The following is a 15,874-nucleotide window of genomic DNA, read 5'->3' as shown; positions in this document are numbered from 1 at the left end:
ATGAATACATTGTTCAGTTTTAACTTGTATAATGCTTTCAGATTTGTTTACTATCATGTTTTCAAGGAAAGAGAACTTTCTTATTTCCTAGAAAAAGTACCTAATGATTCAGATTTTTTTAGCTGATCTTGGCAAAAACAACTAGGCTGAAAAATCTATGTTTGACTTCTTCTCCAGAATAACAGCCAGTTTTGATTAAACTTGCTAAAACGTTTCATTGATGGCAACTAGACAGCATTCTTTCCTAAAGGTCTCTTACAAACATTGCCAGTTGTGATATCAAATGTTGTCTCCATTCATATTAATTAGTAACAACTTAAATGATTTCTCATGAATGTACGACAAAATTAAACTAAACTGATCATTAGTATTTGTTTTGATACCATTCTACTCCTCGGTATGTCCGCTGTGAGTAATAGAGGTCCAAAATTTAAATAACTTCATTTCAAAAGCACTTAATCAGTTTTGACAAAATTTGGAAAGGAACATCTTTGGATTGAAATTTTGGCCAGGTCTGCTAATTGAGCAGTCTCAGGCTATTTAGGTCTGTTTGAAAGGAGTAATACAGACAAGTCCTTTTGTATCAGATTCACCATATATACTCATTTATAAGTTGAGTGCAACTGCAGATAAAATAGACTGACTGCAGTCACATATTGCAATAGCAGATCAGTTTCTGTGTTGTTTGTTGTACTTATTATGCCAAACAATCCTTATACCCCTGGATCTGCCAGCACTTTATGCAATGACAGATTTGGGTCAGTACATTTTGAAGGTGGACTCTGTTTATAAGTTAGTATATATGGAATGTTTATTTTTAATTTTTATTGTTGTTGTTTTTGCTTACCTGACCAGAGGCTCATTTAAGCTTATGTTATGTCCCTGCATCCATTATGCATATACATTTTGCTTCTGTCAGCATTGATAATTTTAACTTGTTCAAAAAATCACTGGACCAATTTTTTCCTTATATTTGTTGCCTGATAATAATAATTAGGAGTATGACCGCTGTCTCACAAATCGACCGCTTCGGTGGCCTAGTGGTTAAAGCGTCCTTCTTGGAATGCGGGAGGTCATGGGTTCGATCCCCGGCCGTGTCATACCAGAGACTTACAAAAATGGTACTTACAGCTGCCTTGCTTGGTGTTCAGCATTAAGAGGTTAGTGTTAGGACAGGTCGGCCTGGTGTCAGGATAATGTGACTGGGTCTGCGGCATGATGCCCCAGTGCTAGACATCACTATAAACTGCCACATTGCAGACATCGTAGTGATATGACTGAAAAATTGTTAAAGCTACATTAAAAATCAAAATCACATCACACCACATCACGTCTCACAAATCCAGCCCTCCCAAATTAAATTTTAGGTATAAAAACACTGAAAGTCTTCTGCCCACATAGGTGAGTCAGAGTGATGACCCCTTTGATACAAGGTTGGTTGCAAATATCATTCATAACTCAGTTACTATGTCGAGACTTCGCAAAAAAATGACTAACACCCTATTATAAAGCAGTACATTTCATGCTATCAGTGAGTTTCAGGAATTTACTTACAGAGAACAATATATCAGCTATATTTCTATCTATTTCTCACTCTCTTCTATCTGAGATGAAGTCCCAAACTTTACTAGAATCGGACATTATCATGGGATGTACATATTGGAGCCATTTTGGTAGACCTGCCTTTGTTGATTGCACATTTATTGAGATAATGTGCACTTCACCTGTTATGAGATTTCTGTCACTGACTGTTTAAAAATATGGACCAGAAAGGTTATGCATGCAATTGTATAGACATTCCTGTTGTTCATTAGCAGCTACTTCATGGTGGGTTTACATGATTCTTGAACAATTTTACCTATTTAGGCAATCATTTTGCTACCTGTACTTACAGGTGTCAGCACAATGCACAGGATTAAGAGTTATAAGTGCAGGTGGTTTAATCTAGCAGAGGGTCATTTCTGAGGGTCCCCAGATCATATTCAGTACCCCCTCAGTTACAGACATTTCAAAAGATCCATTCAGAGTGGACATTCAGTGGCAAGAAATAGAAATTTTCACAAAATGGGCAGTAGTTATTGTTCAGAATATAAAATTACTGTTAATTTATTCATTTATTCAGGATTGTTCTTGGTGCCAAAGGCAACTCGCACACTTTTCAAGTCTTTGAGTTCTCTCAACATTTTCATGCAGGAACCATGGTTTATAATGGAGACTTCAAGACTGGTTTCAAATAGGAGACTTACAATCAGTTTGATCTGCAAAATGTTTACCTCCATGCTCAAGTAATGAAGTCCTCCAGGAAATTCCTAAGGATTGATTTCAGGGATACAGTGTGTCAGATTAGGGCATACCATTTTGGTCTCAACATCAGTCCCTGGGTATTCACAAGAAATATACACTGAATCTCACTCACTTCATGACTAATCTTACATCCATGTCATCCTGGAAAACATGTACTTTAAAAACACTAGTAAACTTGTATTCAAAGCCAGGACATGATTTCACTTGTTTTGTTTCTACTCTGCCTTGGATTGTTTATCAACAGGTACATATTCAGTATCATCCTTACATCCTCATCCACTTGTCAGTAGAATTAAAGATGTCTGTCTCCCTCAGAAATGTGCCTTAAAAACCATCTCAATGGTGACTTCAGTCCTCTTAAGAATCGCATCATCTCTCAACCAGTAAATTATTTTACTTGTGTGGTCTCCTCATTGTGGCAGCAGATCCCATCATCCTTGGTCACCTGTTTATGATACCATTGCAGACAATCCTGTTGTCCTTTTGAAAACCGGAACAAACAGTCCTTGTTTCTGATTAAGCAAGATACTTACGCTCCTCTTCTGACAATCGTATACTCATTATTTCCACTATGAAAACAAAGTCACATGGACAGCTTTCTTTTGCATACCAGGGCCCAGCAATGTGGAATGAATTGCCCACTGAACTTAGACACAAAGACACAGTGATCCCATTCAAGAGTGCTCGCAAGACTCACTTATTTGACTGCAAGAACAAACTTAAAGACCTAATAATGTTTCCTACCTTAAATATTCTCAGCATGTTTTTTTTATGTTTTATAATTTCATGGTGTTTGTTTTTGTAATCATATCATTATATGTTTTTTATCTTATATGTGTTGTCTAATGTTGTAAAGTGCTTAGAGCTTCTAAACATTAGGCGCTATACAAAGTCCTCATTATTATTATTATTATTATATATGGTCAAATCTCAGCAAATGGGCGAATCTCATTTGGTTTATTTTTGGTTGTTCCCTTGCAAGTAAGGCCTTCATGAACTGTTGAGTTGGATGACAGCATGGCAGGTCGGGTGCCTACCTACTGCCATTGTTTAAAGATGCTAGTGGATTATGCCCTCTTCAGGATCGAATATTGCATAGCAGTCTCCTAGAGATTGGGGCTGTACTGAATGAGACTTAATTGGTGTTAGGAGATGCTGTATGGAAAGAATGGACTCATTCTGTCCAACAATTCCACTGTGATGAATTATCTCACAAGGCAAGAGAGCTTGAATCGCCAGATCTTTGGTTCCTGTTTTCAGATTTTCTCAGGTGGTGTCATTGCCAGTGGATTTTTGTTCAAGTCTGTCACAACTGTTCCAGACCAAATGGTTGATTCACCCCTCAATATTCATTAAAATCTGTACCCACTCAGGCTGACCGCTCATGTATCTATTTGATACAAGGTAGCATGCTTAACTCCCAACCTTTTCACACCAGTACCAGCTCTGATGGCGATTGGTCTGGAGGCGAATGCTTATCCTCATACACTTTTGATCCTAAAACGTTTGCAAAAAGTGAGGAAAACTGATGGTTCGTAAGTGGGGAAAAATATGGATAGTTCTTCTTAAGTGGAAAAAATTATGAACAAATGACTTATTTAACTTGGTAATGGAAATTCCAAGAAAAGCATGGTCTTTCCTCACCTGCTCAACAACCTTAACTGCAAGCATTTTATCCGAGTACAAGTCTGTTGAACCAGGACCATGGATGGACAATGAACCTGGACTATGGATGGACAATGAACCTGGACCATGGATGGACAATGAACCTGGACCATGGATGGATCGTATCAAATAAGCCATCAGGTGCATGCATTTCTCAGGATGAGTGGTAGCTGAATCACTCCAGGCCTACCACTCTGAATGTGTACGAGAAGCGGAGAATTTTCTCAGCAGTCTAGCTGGAAAACATGACTCCACTTAAAGTGTCACTATCCCAAATAACTAACTTTCTCCTGTTTCTTGTTCAGGTCATAGATAGCACCCATCAACATAAAAGGTTGCTGTTTGCATACTCAGACATGTTTTGTCTTCATTAAAGGAGTGATGTGGGACAAAACAAAGATCTCTCCAACCTTCCTGCAAACTTTGACCTGTCATGACAGAAGGCTTTGGCCCAGTGCCTTAATTGGAATCTACCATGGGTTCTGACACTATTCAAAATGCACTGTTTGAAATGCTATCTAGAGCGTCATTTCCACTTCTGTTATTGAACCTGCTCCCTTGTTGCTGATGCTACAGCAGGCAGAATCACATAGATATATGACTTGTTAGCTGGTCTGAACTATCCACAGTTCCATCATAATGATTCAGTTTTGCACGTGATGGTCCCACTTTCATTGCTGAAAACAGATTCCTGCTCATGGGCAATCAGTCCTTAGTTGTGCAACTTTCTTTTGTTTGATGCATCATCTTGGAGACATATACATGACATGGTGAGGGCTTTGAAGTTACCTGAAATAAATCACTGGTGTGATGAGGGTGATTTTGTTTATTTATATCATTAAATCAACTCAGGTACTGTTGCCCTGGATATGAGGGTTATTTATTCTGTATTTAGAGAACCAACCCAAGATCAAATGAATTTATGTGTATTTCGACTCTTGAGATTAGGGGTGTTGCCACAAGCGTAGCACTTGAGTGCAACTGTTCCCTAACAGACATTATCCAAACAGTGGGATAGACTTTCTCTAGCTTTTACCTTCAAGATCTTTCATCCCAGAGCACTCAGTTTGACCTGGTGGGACCAAAAACATCAGCACAAGAGCTACCTTACAAAGTAGTTTGGCAGCTTTCCATCGATGCAGCCTATTGACTACAGCTGGATTTGTAGGGGAAATTTATCCATTAGTCAGTATGGAGTCACTACTCCAGTCTCTATATCTCTCTCAAAATTTGACCCTGCTTCACATACTTTATGGGGCCTTCTTCATTGTAAGGGGATTTAACTCTTTATACCTCTTACCTATTGTACTAAGAAAGAAACAATTTCTGGAGTAAAATATTTTGTTTTGGATAATACTTGCCAATCATAATACAGACACACCCTCCCAACCTCCCTTTAGATATATTCAACAGATAGAGCATGCATTCCACTGCATTAGTAACTGAAGTATGATGGAATTTTGTGCCATTTCCTCTACCCAAGCGAAGACCACAGTGAACTGTTGTCTGACTGCAATCAATGTGGATGAACGAATATTTAACATTTGTATAGCTAAAATTGAACTTGAGAAGGCTGAATTTGAGAGGTATCATTCATACTTCCAGGGTATTATGATCAGGTAAGTATTATCAAAGAAAAATATTTTACTGAGAAAATTCATTTCTACTAAATTTGGCTGAGAGCATGCTGGTGTGGCGTGAAGGTCTTTCTAATTTGTACAAATAATGCTGATTCACCATCCTATATGGCAGTCATTATTCTTGAAAGAATTTATTCTCAAAAACTGATCAACAGAATCAGACCAGATTTGAAAAAAATGAATGAAGGCCTTTCAGTTTAATTTAAATAATTCCAATCTGTCATCAAATATGGCCACAGTTACTAAAAACGAAAACTCTTCAAATTCTTTATAAAAACCTGATCAACATTTAACGCATTTGACAAAAAGCATTCTTGCATGAAGGCATTTAAGAAAATATTAGGTGAAAATATTCATTTTGCTTTGACCTGATCCATTTTTTCAGCATTAAATTGTCAGTATCAGTAATCATTTTTGAAATATTTGAAGAGAGATAAAAAGTTAAAACTTTTTAAATTCTTTTGAAGTTGTACCCATTGCTAGAGTCAAATTAGGCAGAACAGAATGTCAATCAGTCTTCTTGGTATGACCATTTTCTTTAAACAAGTACTTGCTTTAGAGTTGGATTATAAATTGTGACATTTATAGACACAGTAATCCATTGCTTGGAACAAAATAAAATGTAGTGATAAATGTGTCCATGATGATATGTCATATCTAGCCATAGTGATATGTCGTGTATCCATGGTGATGTGTTTCCATAATGATTAGTCATATGTATCCATAATTAGATCAAGATTCTGTTGTTTCATAATGGTTGGCAGATCAGGGTCTAACCTGTTTAATTGAAGTCATAAGTAGAACAGAGAGGATAGACCAATCAGCTGCAGATGCATCAAGCACTTGCAGGTCTAGGAGTCTCAGATGTATCAACCCTAGAGGGTCTGGGGACCCAAAGTTGCTTGTGCATTAGGTCCTGGCAGGTATGGGGACCCTCAGCTGCTGGTTCTTTAAACCCTGGCAGGTTCTATTATTCATGGTACAAAGCTGGATACACAAAACACTCGGGTATGGTGTTAATAAATGAAATATTTCTATTATTTTATGTATTATATGAATAAGTATTTTTCTCAATTTGTGTGTCCATCCATGCATCAATCCATGATTCTGTGCATCCATCAACCTTTGGAATGCTTTATCATCAGCATAGATTATTAGATTTGAATCAAAGTTGATGAAAAACTTCATGGTAGTAACAGCTGGATGTGTTTGATTATGAGCTTATCTACACTTCAGACTAACCTCAGTGTACAGTTTTGGGATTTTTTTCCTTTTATTTCAGTTCCATTTTGTCCCACACTCTGGATATTGAATATAGCTTCAATATGCTTTTAGCTTTATCTAGATAAATTATTGCCACTATTATCAGTTCTTGCACAGCTGCTTGTATTTCTTAGAGTTATGGCCCTTTATAAGTTTAGCATAGTTATTACTAATGGAAAACATTGGAACCTGATTATCAGATTTGGACAATATTTTGTTACTTAACAAAGTTATGGCCCTTGATTGACTTTTAATGGCTTGTGAAGCCTAAAATATATTTGTTTGTTTTCAACTGTCATTCATCCCAAGATGTTGAAGTTTGATACACCAATCACATTGACATGTATGTCTTTTTATCTTTATGTACATGCCCATAAACACCCAAGATAATCCATACCATTACATTTTTTTATTTCACTAAATAAAAGGCAAGCTCAACCAACAGGAAGTCGCTTGTGTTTGATATGAAGCCTCTTTTTTATCCACATCATTGATAACTTCAGTGTAAGTAAAGATTTTGTCATATATTTCTGAGGTACTATCTATGATTGACTTTGTATTATACTCAGTCCCCATTCCTCCAGCATTTACAAGGAAGGTTGCAGATGTCAATTGCCATGTTAATGGCAGTGTTTTGTTCTTTTAGGAAACTGGAAAGTATACATTTCCTACAGCTATCAACATGGCACCATTCTATGAAAAGGTAAGTAAAAATAATAAATAGTTTCCTACAGTCTTTTACCGACCCTTGTTTTTCTAATTTTCTTACTTATCCTATATATATATATATATATATATATATATATATATATATATATATATACACACACACACACACACACAGAGGTATCCACCAGCCTGACACGATTTCATATGAGTTTTGTTTAATTTAATTTTTTTAGTGAAAAATTAGGATTCATAAATAGATAAAATAGTATTCAGTTTAATTGAATTTTGTAGTTTTCAATGAAAATAAAGAGTTAAACATTAAACAATTTAGTTGTACACAGCTTCCCCTCAATCATAACCAAAGGTTTCAGGTTTGGTTTTAAGTGTAGCTGATTGACAATACCCCCACCCAAATACTTTTATGTTCTAGACAATTATATACCTGGTAAGATATGCCCCCTCCCATGCTCTGTCCCAAGAGGATAAATACAGTTCCTAAAACAGTTTAATATCTTTCTCAGAAATAGTGTAGGAATTGTGTGATATACATGCATACCTGTCTCACTTGACAGTAAAAATCTCACGTTTTTGAAACATTTAGGGATAGAAGATGGATTTAGAATGTTGAGCAACAAATCAAACCAATTGTCAAGATATATTGGTGCTTGAAATTGACATAATCTGGCAAAGGTAGCTCATTAAATTAAAAACTACAGATTTGGCAGTTGAAAATTTGGTGGCTTTTTCATTGTATTACTATGACAGCTAGTTTAATATAATATAGTTTTAGGTTGCATTAATGGTATAAGGGACTACATTTTTTTTAACTGTGAAATTTGCATAAATGCATCCTTAAGCAATAAATCAATTTTTTATATTAGAGATACAAATTGTAGTCCAGATACATTTTTGATTGTTTTTTGGGTGTAACATTTTGTCAAGCCTGTTATGGTGAGTGTTTAACAATAATCACTTTGGTCTCTTTATCCATCGATATCTACTTTTATTCATACATAGATTAAGGATAGTGTTATAGATGAAACTCAACCTTACATTTTCACTTTGGGCCGGGGCCCCGAGTGTCCGAGTGGCATTAAACCCTACAACAACAAAAACAACACTTTGGGGCCCCAGGTGGCTGTGTGGTCTAATGCACTTATCTTTACCAATCACTGCCATCTCACATCTTTTTGCGTGGGAGCAAGTCTTGAGCTTAACTAATGGGGGAATGTGAGAAGGCTTGAAGTAGCTTCTCGTAGGTCAATGGTTCTTACTGGGGTTTTTTTTATGTGGTTCTTCCTCCACTAATTATACTGGCTGCCATGTAATGCCTATCGTGTGTTGAAAATGGTGCTAAATGCAAAACAGCAACAATTTTGCTTTCTGAAAGAAGCAGCTTGACAAAAAAAGGAGTTCCTTGTCTATTCTTGTTAGATAGAAGAGTGGCAACGATAGCATTTGTTCCAGATGACTACTGCCAATGTTTGGAACAGGTTTCAACCTAATAGAACTTTAACTAATTTTATTAATCAGGAAACATCAGCATATTTTGATGTTTGGAGAAACAAAATGCATAATGTGCCCCATTACGTGCATAGTATTAGGTAAATTCATACAAATTACCCATAATTTGCCTTTCACAGCCATCAGCATGGCCGTATTATTTGGTTATTATTCAATAATTGGAGATCTATAGAGAACTTTGTTCATTTATAACTGACTTTTTTTAGTATAGTAACTCATTTTAGTCTGTGAGAAAACAGTATTCTTTTTCATAATAGTAATTAGATATACAATTCACAATTTGTAAACATTTTAATAAGAAGAAATGTTGTTTCTAATTATCAATTTTCTTGAATATATTTTAATAGCTCGGATTGGGCCCCAGTTATTAGAAACCCTTGATGACCACAAAACAACATGTAAAGTTTGCCTTGTGCTTTCTTTTTTATGATATTTCACATGCAATCTTCTAATGAGCATCTGATATCGAGTAGAAAAGAGCAATTTATATTAATTTATTCTGCATGATGTAGATGTTTTGCACGGTTCATAGACTTAATGTTTTCTTTGAGAAATGTAAAAATTTGCAGAATTCTTTTCATATCTGTGGCACAAACTTTTCTTTGATTAAGTGATGACCTTTTTGAGACGTTGGCAGTAGCTGCCTTGAAGAAAACTAGTCACTGTCATTTTTTTTGTTTGATTACAGATGTTAAAGTTGTCTTTGAAAAATGTTCCAAAATGTATTTGGACAGAATTTTGAAATTATCAAAGAAAATTTCAGTAAATAATAGAAGACTAAAGCTACTATATATATTCACTTATGAGTCCAACAGCAGACTGCACAGACCCAGATCTGCCATTACAGAACAGGGTCTCTGCAGTTTATTAGGAGTAATCACAAGAACAAACAATATAGACCCTGATCTGAAGGCACATCATGCTGTGGCAGATCTGGATCTTTGTTGTTTGCAGTTTGGTTTGACTTATAAGGAAGTATATATGGTAAATGAGAGTCAGATACCAGTCGAAAAATATTTCATCAGATTGCCTTTTACTGTTACACTAAATTATCAAATAATGTCTGTATTTTTTCATGTGTATAAATGTTTTGATTGTTTGAAACATTCTGTTACCAACTCAAGATTATATAAATCAGAAATGAAACAGTTGGCTAAATGGATGATGGAATTACAAAAACAGATTTTTCCTTTGCTGTTATTACTTTTGTAAAACAAATTTCCATTTCAGAGTGACAGTGACAAAGACACAGAATATCAACTGTTTTCTGTTGTGATTCACAGGGGAAGTGCATATGGTGGCCATTACTTTGCTTACATTAGAGATGTTGACAACCTGGGCAAATGGGTTCCTCCAGTACGTATATATTCTAAACTATACAGTGTTACTTAATATAGAATACTTATGAATTGCACAAAAAGAACCTCACTGCAACTTAGCGATAACAGTCTGATCATTACTAATAAATCGATTGAAATACAAAGCCAATTTACAGTTTGTATTCATCTTTTGAAATTTTGGATATCTCTTACAAACCGATCCTTTATGGTCTTGTGTGCTTATTTATATTTCTAAACCTTCAAAATGAATACATATATAACAAGCTGTTTCAGTTGCATATAAATTCAAGCATCTGTTCCTGCACGACATGAAAAAGCTTCTGCAAAGTATATACAGCTTATATGCCCACATTGTTTCTATGGGAACTTTAGAGACCCACCTCTACTAGAGTCCTATAGTCAGAATTGGATTGGTTATTTGGCTGTCTTGATAGTTTAGGGACTTGATTGCATTATGTTCATCTAGCAGTGCTCTTCTCTTTTGTATCCCTTTATCTTACCTGGTGTTAGGTTACGTAAATCCTGATGTATGGTAGTTTCCGACTATGTTTTTGAAATATTTGCTTCAGCAGTACTTATTTATATTTTTGCCTTGGGTATGTATTATTTCCCTTTTGTGGTTCTAGATTCTTAGTTCTCATTTGTTCATTCACTTTGGTAATTATTAATTAATAGCACTCACTTAATGGAGTGTCCTTAAAATGTTTTATTAGTCAGTTGTGGAAAGTAATTTTTTAATAAGCACTTGCTCAGGTAGTACATTCAATTACTGCATTAAAATATTTAAGTCATTTTTGTTGTCCCTGCTCCCCTTTTTCCTTTTTCATGAATGTTGTAACAGGTATTTTAGTATAAAAAAAATCATTCAGGTTAAAATTTTCATACTGAATGTTAAATATGCACCATTTTCATTTATGATCAGCTAAAGATCATAAGAAGTCTTCTGGCGAAAATCCCAGGTCAAAACAACTTTCTGTTTAGTAAGCATTGTGACAGCTAGATTTTCATATTGCCAGCCATATCTTTGTTACCTTCATTGAGGACCAACTAAACATCACTAATAGTCCTTTGTGAAAACTCCATTTTGATTTAAAAATCATTTTAAAGCAGGCAGCAATAAAAAGAATTTCAAGAGATCTGCTTAGGCAGCCATATCAGACATTGGTCAGCACCATTTTCATTCAGGACCAGCTAGACATCGTATGAAGTCTTAAACCTCATGCCAATATGACATTCCATTCTGGAGGAGTTGCTCTGATAAGATTTTCAAGATGGCTGCTATGGTGGCCATAATGGAAGACAGACCATTTTTATTCAGTATCAAGTAGACATCATAAGAAGTTGTTTAGTGTGAACCTAATGTTGATATCACCATCCACTTAAAGGAGTAGCAAAAACAAGACTTTTTTAAGATGCCTGCTTTGACGGCCATGCAGAATGTCTGAGTGACACAGTTCTCATTTTGGACCAGACAGTCCCCGTACTCCTGGTCTTGGGCCCTTTCCATTTTGTCTTGATTGGCCAATGCTCATTTAACCCCTATTTCTGGAAGATACCATATTTTTTTATAGGAAGAAGAGGAGGTCCAGGTTGCACCTGATCCTTCAAAAGGAGAAGTGGATTTCATTGACTGTGATTCACCAGTGGATGTACTGCGGATTTTATTGGATCGACATAAAGAGAAAGCAATGCCTGTAGATAAATTATGTACTGTAAGTAAATTCTCGATTTTTCAATCATGTAATCAATGTTTGCAGTTTAAAGACTCTCAAAATGTTGATGATATTACAACTTTAATGTAAATGTTTCTCTTAATCTATCGCTGCTCCGGTGGCATAGTGGTTAGATCATTCACCTTGAATGCATGAGGTTGCGGGTTCAAACACCAATTGAGTGTTACAAAGGACTTATAAAAATGGTACTAGCATCTACCTCACTAGGCGCTCATCATTAAGAGATTAGTGTTAGGAATGGTCAGCCTGGTGTCAGGATAATGTGACTGGATGTCTGTGGTATGATGCCCCAGTGCTAGACATCACTATAAACTGCCACACTGCAGATATGAGAGCAATATGACTGAAATTATATTAAGCTATGTTAAAAATTCAAATCACACATACACACACACACACAAGTATATCTTAATCTTCAAAAAAACACATTCCTTTGTCTAATATAAATATTCCATTATTTTAGCAGTAGTAAAGCATTACTGATTTTAAAATCATTAGATATCAAGAGGATTTGTTATTTCATTTCTTATCAGTTATGCTTTGATAATATTTATATTTGCAATTTTTTTCTTCATATAGATGTAAAAGTTCACTTGGTTATAAAATTTTGGTGGTGTAATAAATTCTCTCTCTTGCCTGCACTAGTTGCATAGGTGAAACTGGTACCATACAAAACCCTTTTCATAGTAAAATATTGTACATCAAATTTAAAGATGCTTCATAAAGCCCTCATCAAATGTTATTGGCTTTTATCATGTGAGCAGTATTGAATTGTCAGGCAATTTGTCACATTAAAAACAAAATAACTGCTCCATTCACAAGACAAAACCAGCATTATCTAATGAAGGTTAGTGAGTGATGCCAACAGCTTGATTGAACATTGGGATACTGTGTGGTTTGCTGTGCTTAAACATTTGCAGGAGTGCAAAGAAATAGTTTGAAGTGAAGTAGGGTTCAAAGTCCTTTTGGCAAATGTTTGAACATGGCAAACTATGCATAAATGTTATTCTTATATGATCGGTTTCACTGTGTTCATACTTTTATACTAAACACACAAAAGTGAAGTTTTTATTGGTGAAACAAATCTGTGATCAGGGTGTATGTGAAAACAATAAGTACAACTGACTGCACACGATCAAACACATCTTTTTCTTTCTATCTCATATAGACAAAGGGCCATAACTCTACCATTTACCTCCCTTGAAACTGCCAGGTGTTGCTAGTTTTTAAGTTTTTCTGATAATAATGGACATTTTACCTCTGACAATCCAAGCCATCTTAGTGTTAAAATTGGAACATCCAACCTTATATTTTAACTTATTGGTTGGACAATCATTCTTCTACAGGTTGTATACATTACTTACAATTTTTTTCCAAATTTAAGTGACATGGTCACCTTATGGACTTTGGTTATTTAAGACCACATGTTAACACGCTATCACTGAACAAATGTTATGATTTACAAGTTATTGCAACACTATCTTTGCTTACTCTGGTAGTAAAGGGAGTAGTATTAGCAAGTTAGCAATATAGTGAATTGGTAATTTATGCTTTGTTTTTCTCTTCTTGTGTTGCCTCAGTAGAATTGTCTGCTAAATCCATGAAATGCAAAATGTTCAAAGCAAAAGAAGATATCTATGACTCTTGTATTGTATGTGCTAAGTGTACATCATCTACACCATGCAGCATGTGTAATACGTGGACAGAGGAAGTCTTTGCTACAGTAGTCCAGAAGGCAGCAAAAGGGAAGGAAGGAAAGATAACATTGATGTCCTCAGTATACATCCAGAGTCAACCTCCATTGTGAGTCTTGTGGGAAATGCTGGGTCACACCCAACACAAAGTTTGTCACTTGCATCTGTCAGCCACAGTAACATCAGCAGCAGGGGAGGAGGATAATGTTGAGATGGTACAACTGTCTGCCTTCAAACAGATGGTCCAGGAAACAATGATGCAATTATTGACATAAGACCATATACTATCTCTTTTTTCCATGCTCACTTCTGTACCTTTTTTCAAGTCTCTGATGAAGTGTCCCCCCCACTTTTTAGGCTACCCACTGGGTGTAAGTCCCCTTGCATGTCCAAGCAACGGCCTTTGTGGATGTAAGTCTGGGTGCATTTTGTTTGTACAGGATCCATTGGATCCAGTTCATAATACAGTCTCACCATCATCTGTCATCCATCTATCCCAACCACCTAGGACTTATGATGATCTTAATGACAGATCTGTCCATTTAGCCATACCATCAGTGACATACCTTTACTATGATGGAGATTTGAGTGAAAAATCTCTCCATCCGGCCAGGCCTTTGGAGTGGCCAGTACTGGTTACAGCTTGACTGTCTTTTATAATGCCAGCATCCAGGCCAACCATATGCCAGGCACACCAGCTGTTCCAGACTTCCATATGTTCACTGCTTATCCACATGGGAGAGATGTTGACATTTTAAAAATGGACAGAATTGAGTCATCAGTGCCAACTAGTATGACTTATCCACAGCTGCAAGCAAAAACAGATCAGGACTCAATACACAGTTGGTGAAACAATCTCCATATCACTGTACAAATCAGACACATTCCCAATAGACTCAATGTCTTGACCAATGCTCTATCCAGGAAAGGTCAAAGTCTTCACACATAAGGGTCTTTCTGTTAATCAATTGGGAGGGGTTGTGGGCATTTGCTTACACTCCCATGGTCTTGGTGCCAAAAATAATCCAGAAGTTATGGGGTCAGAATGCCAGATGATTCTGATAGCCCTGAGATGGGACAAGTACTGGATTATTTGTCTACTTTATCTAGTGATAATTCTGCCCAGGTTGATTTTAGCCAACCTACTATTTACCATATATATTGGGACACAATAAAATAATTATTTTTTTTTCTGACTCAGAACTTATGGTGAAACTTTTTTTCACCAAGGTCATATGTCCCAAGACTAAGAAACTAAATAAATTGGTATTGCATTTGTGCTTCTCCCAATGCATGTTGAAATAAAATAGATAAACAAAATGCTTATTTGATAATAACAAGAATGAAACTAACGTTGTATTGTTATCATTTATTCCTTTTTTTTACATGAGCATTAAAGAATAAAATACATTCATGAAACCCATAAATGTAGTGTAGGCTTCCATACTGTAGCTTGTATCACTTATGACTGATAACACACACCATGTTGTTCATTGACATGAACATTGAGAAACAAATTGTGTTTGGATGTGCTCAAAGGTTTGAATATGTTATCCAGCTGAGAGCTGGATCCATCAAAATCACAAAGAAGAGGGAAATAACTGACTGATATCTTGAAGACAACTGTCATTCACACATGACACAGTCTTAGGTGCAAAATAATCAACATTGAAACATATCCAGGTCTGCTGTATGACAGTATCTTGCAAATAAAAATCGTTATTTGAAAACACATTCACTTGAGTGTAAATGACAATCTTTTTGCCAACATGGGTTACAAAAGTATCATTTCTGTGTAACTGCAGACATCGATGCTCTTTTGTATTAGTTATTACTACAGATGCCAAGCACATAGAAGCGCGGATGGGGAATAAACACAACTGGCAGTGAGCAATAAACTTTTTCCTTGAACTTACCGACAGGACCTCAAAGGCAAAGGTTATTATTCTTATAAAGCAAGCTGGCCTCAGAAGCCGACTATGTTTCTTTTTTTTTATAGAGGATCTCAATACAAAGGTTGTTTTATTGCAAAGCAAGCTGAC

The 15,874-nt window shown here is 35.9% G+C and overlaps 1 protein-coding gene across 1 annotated transcript in view; it reads left to right on the top strand.

The window, feature by feature from the left end:
- Positions 1-15,874, top strand: part of LOC149779523 (ubiquitin carboxyl-terminal hydrolase 40-like) — a 110,994-nt gene that overhangs the window by 15,644 nt on the left and 79,476 nt on the right. Inside the window, exons 8-10 of the mRNA XM_089940232.1 lie at positions 7,519-7,575; positions 10,296-10,421; positions 11,977-12,117. Coding sequence (XP_089796358.1) covers positions 7,519-7,575; positions 10,296-10,421; positions 11,977-12,117 — 324 coding nt within the window. The remainder of the gene's footprint in view (positions 1-7,518; positions 7,576-10,295; positions 10,422-11,976; positions 12,118-15,874) is intronic.

The sequence above is a fragment of the Sinohyriopsis cumingii genome, chromosome 17 (genome assembly GCF_028554795.1).
Source record: "Sinohyriopsis cumingii isolate HCF-2022 chromosome 17, ASM2855479v2, whole genome shotgun sequence".
NCBI classification, from domain to species: Eukaryota; Metazoa; Mollusca; class Bivalvia; order Unionida; family Unionidae; genus Sinohyriopsis; species Sinohyriopsis cumingii.
This window is presented reverse-complemented; position numbering and strand designations above follow the sequence as displayed.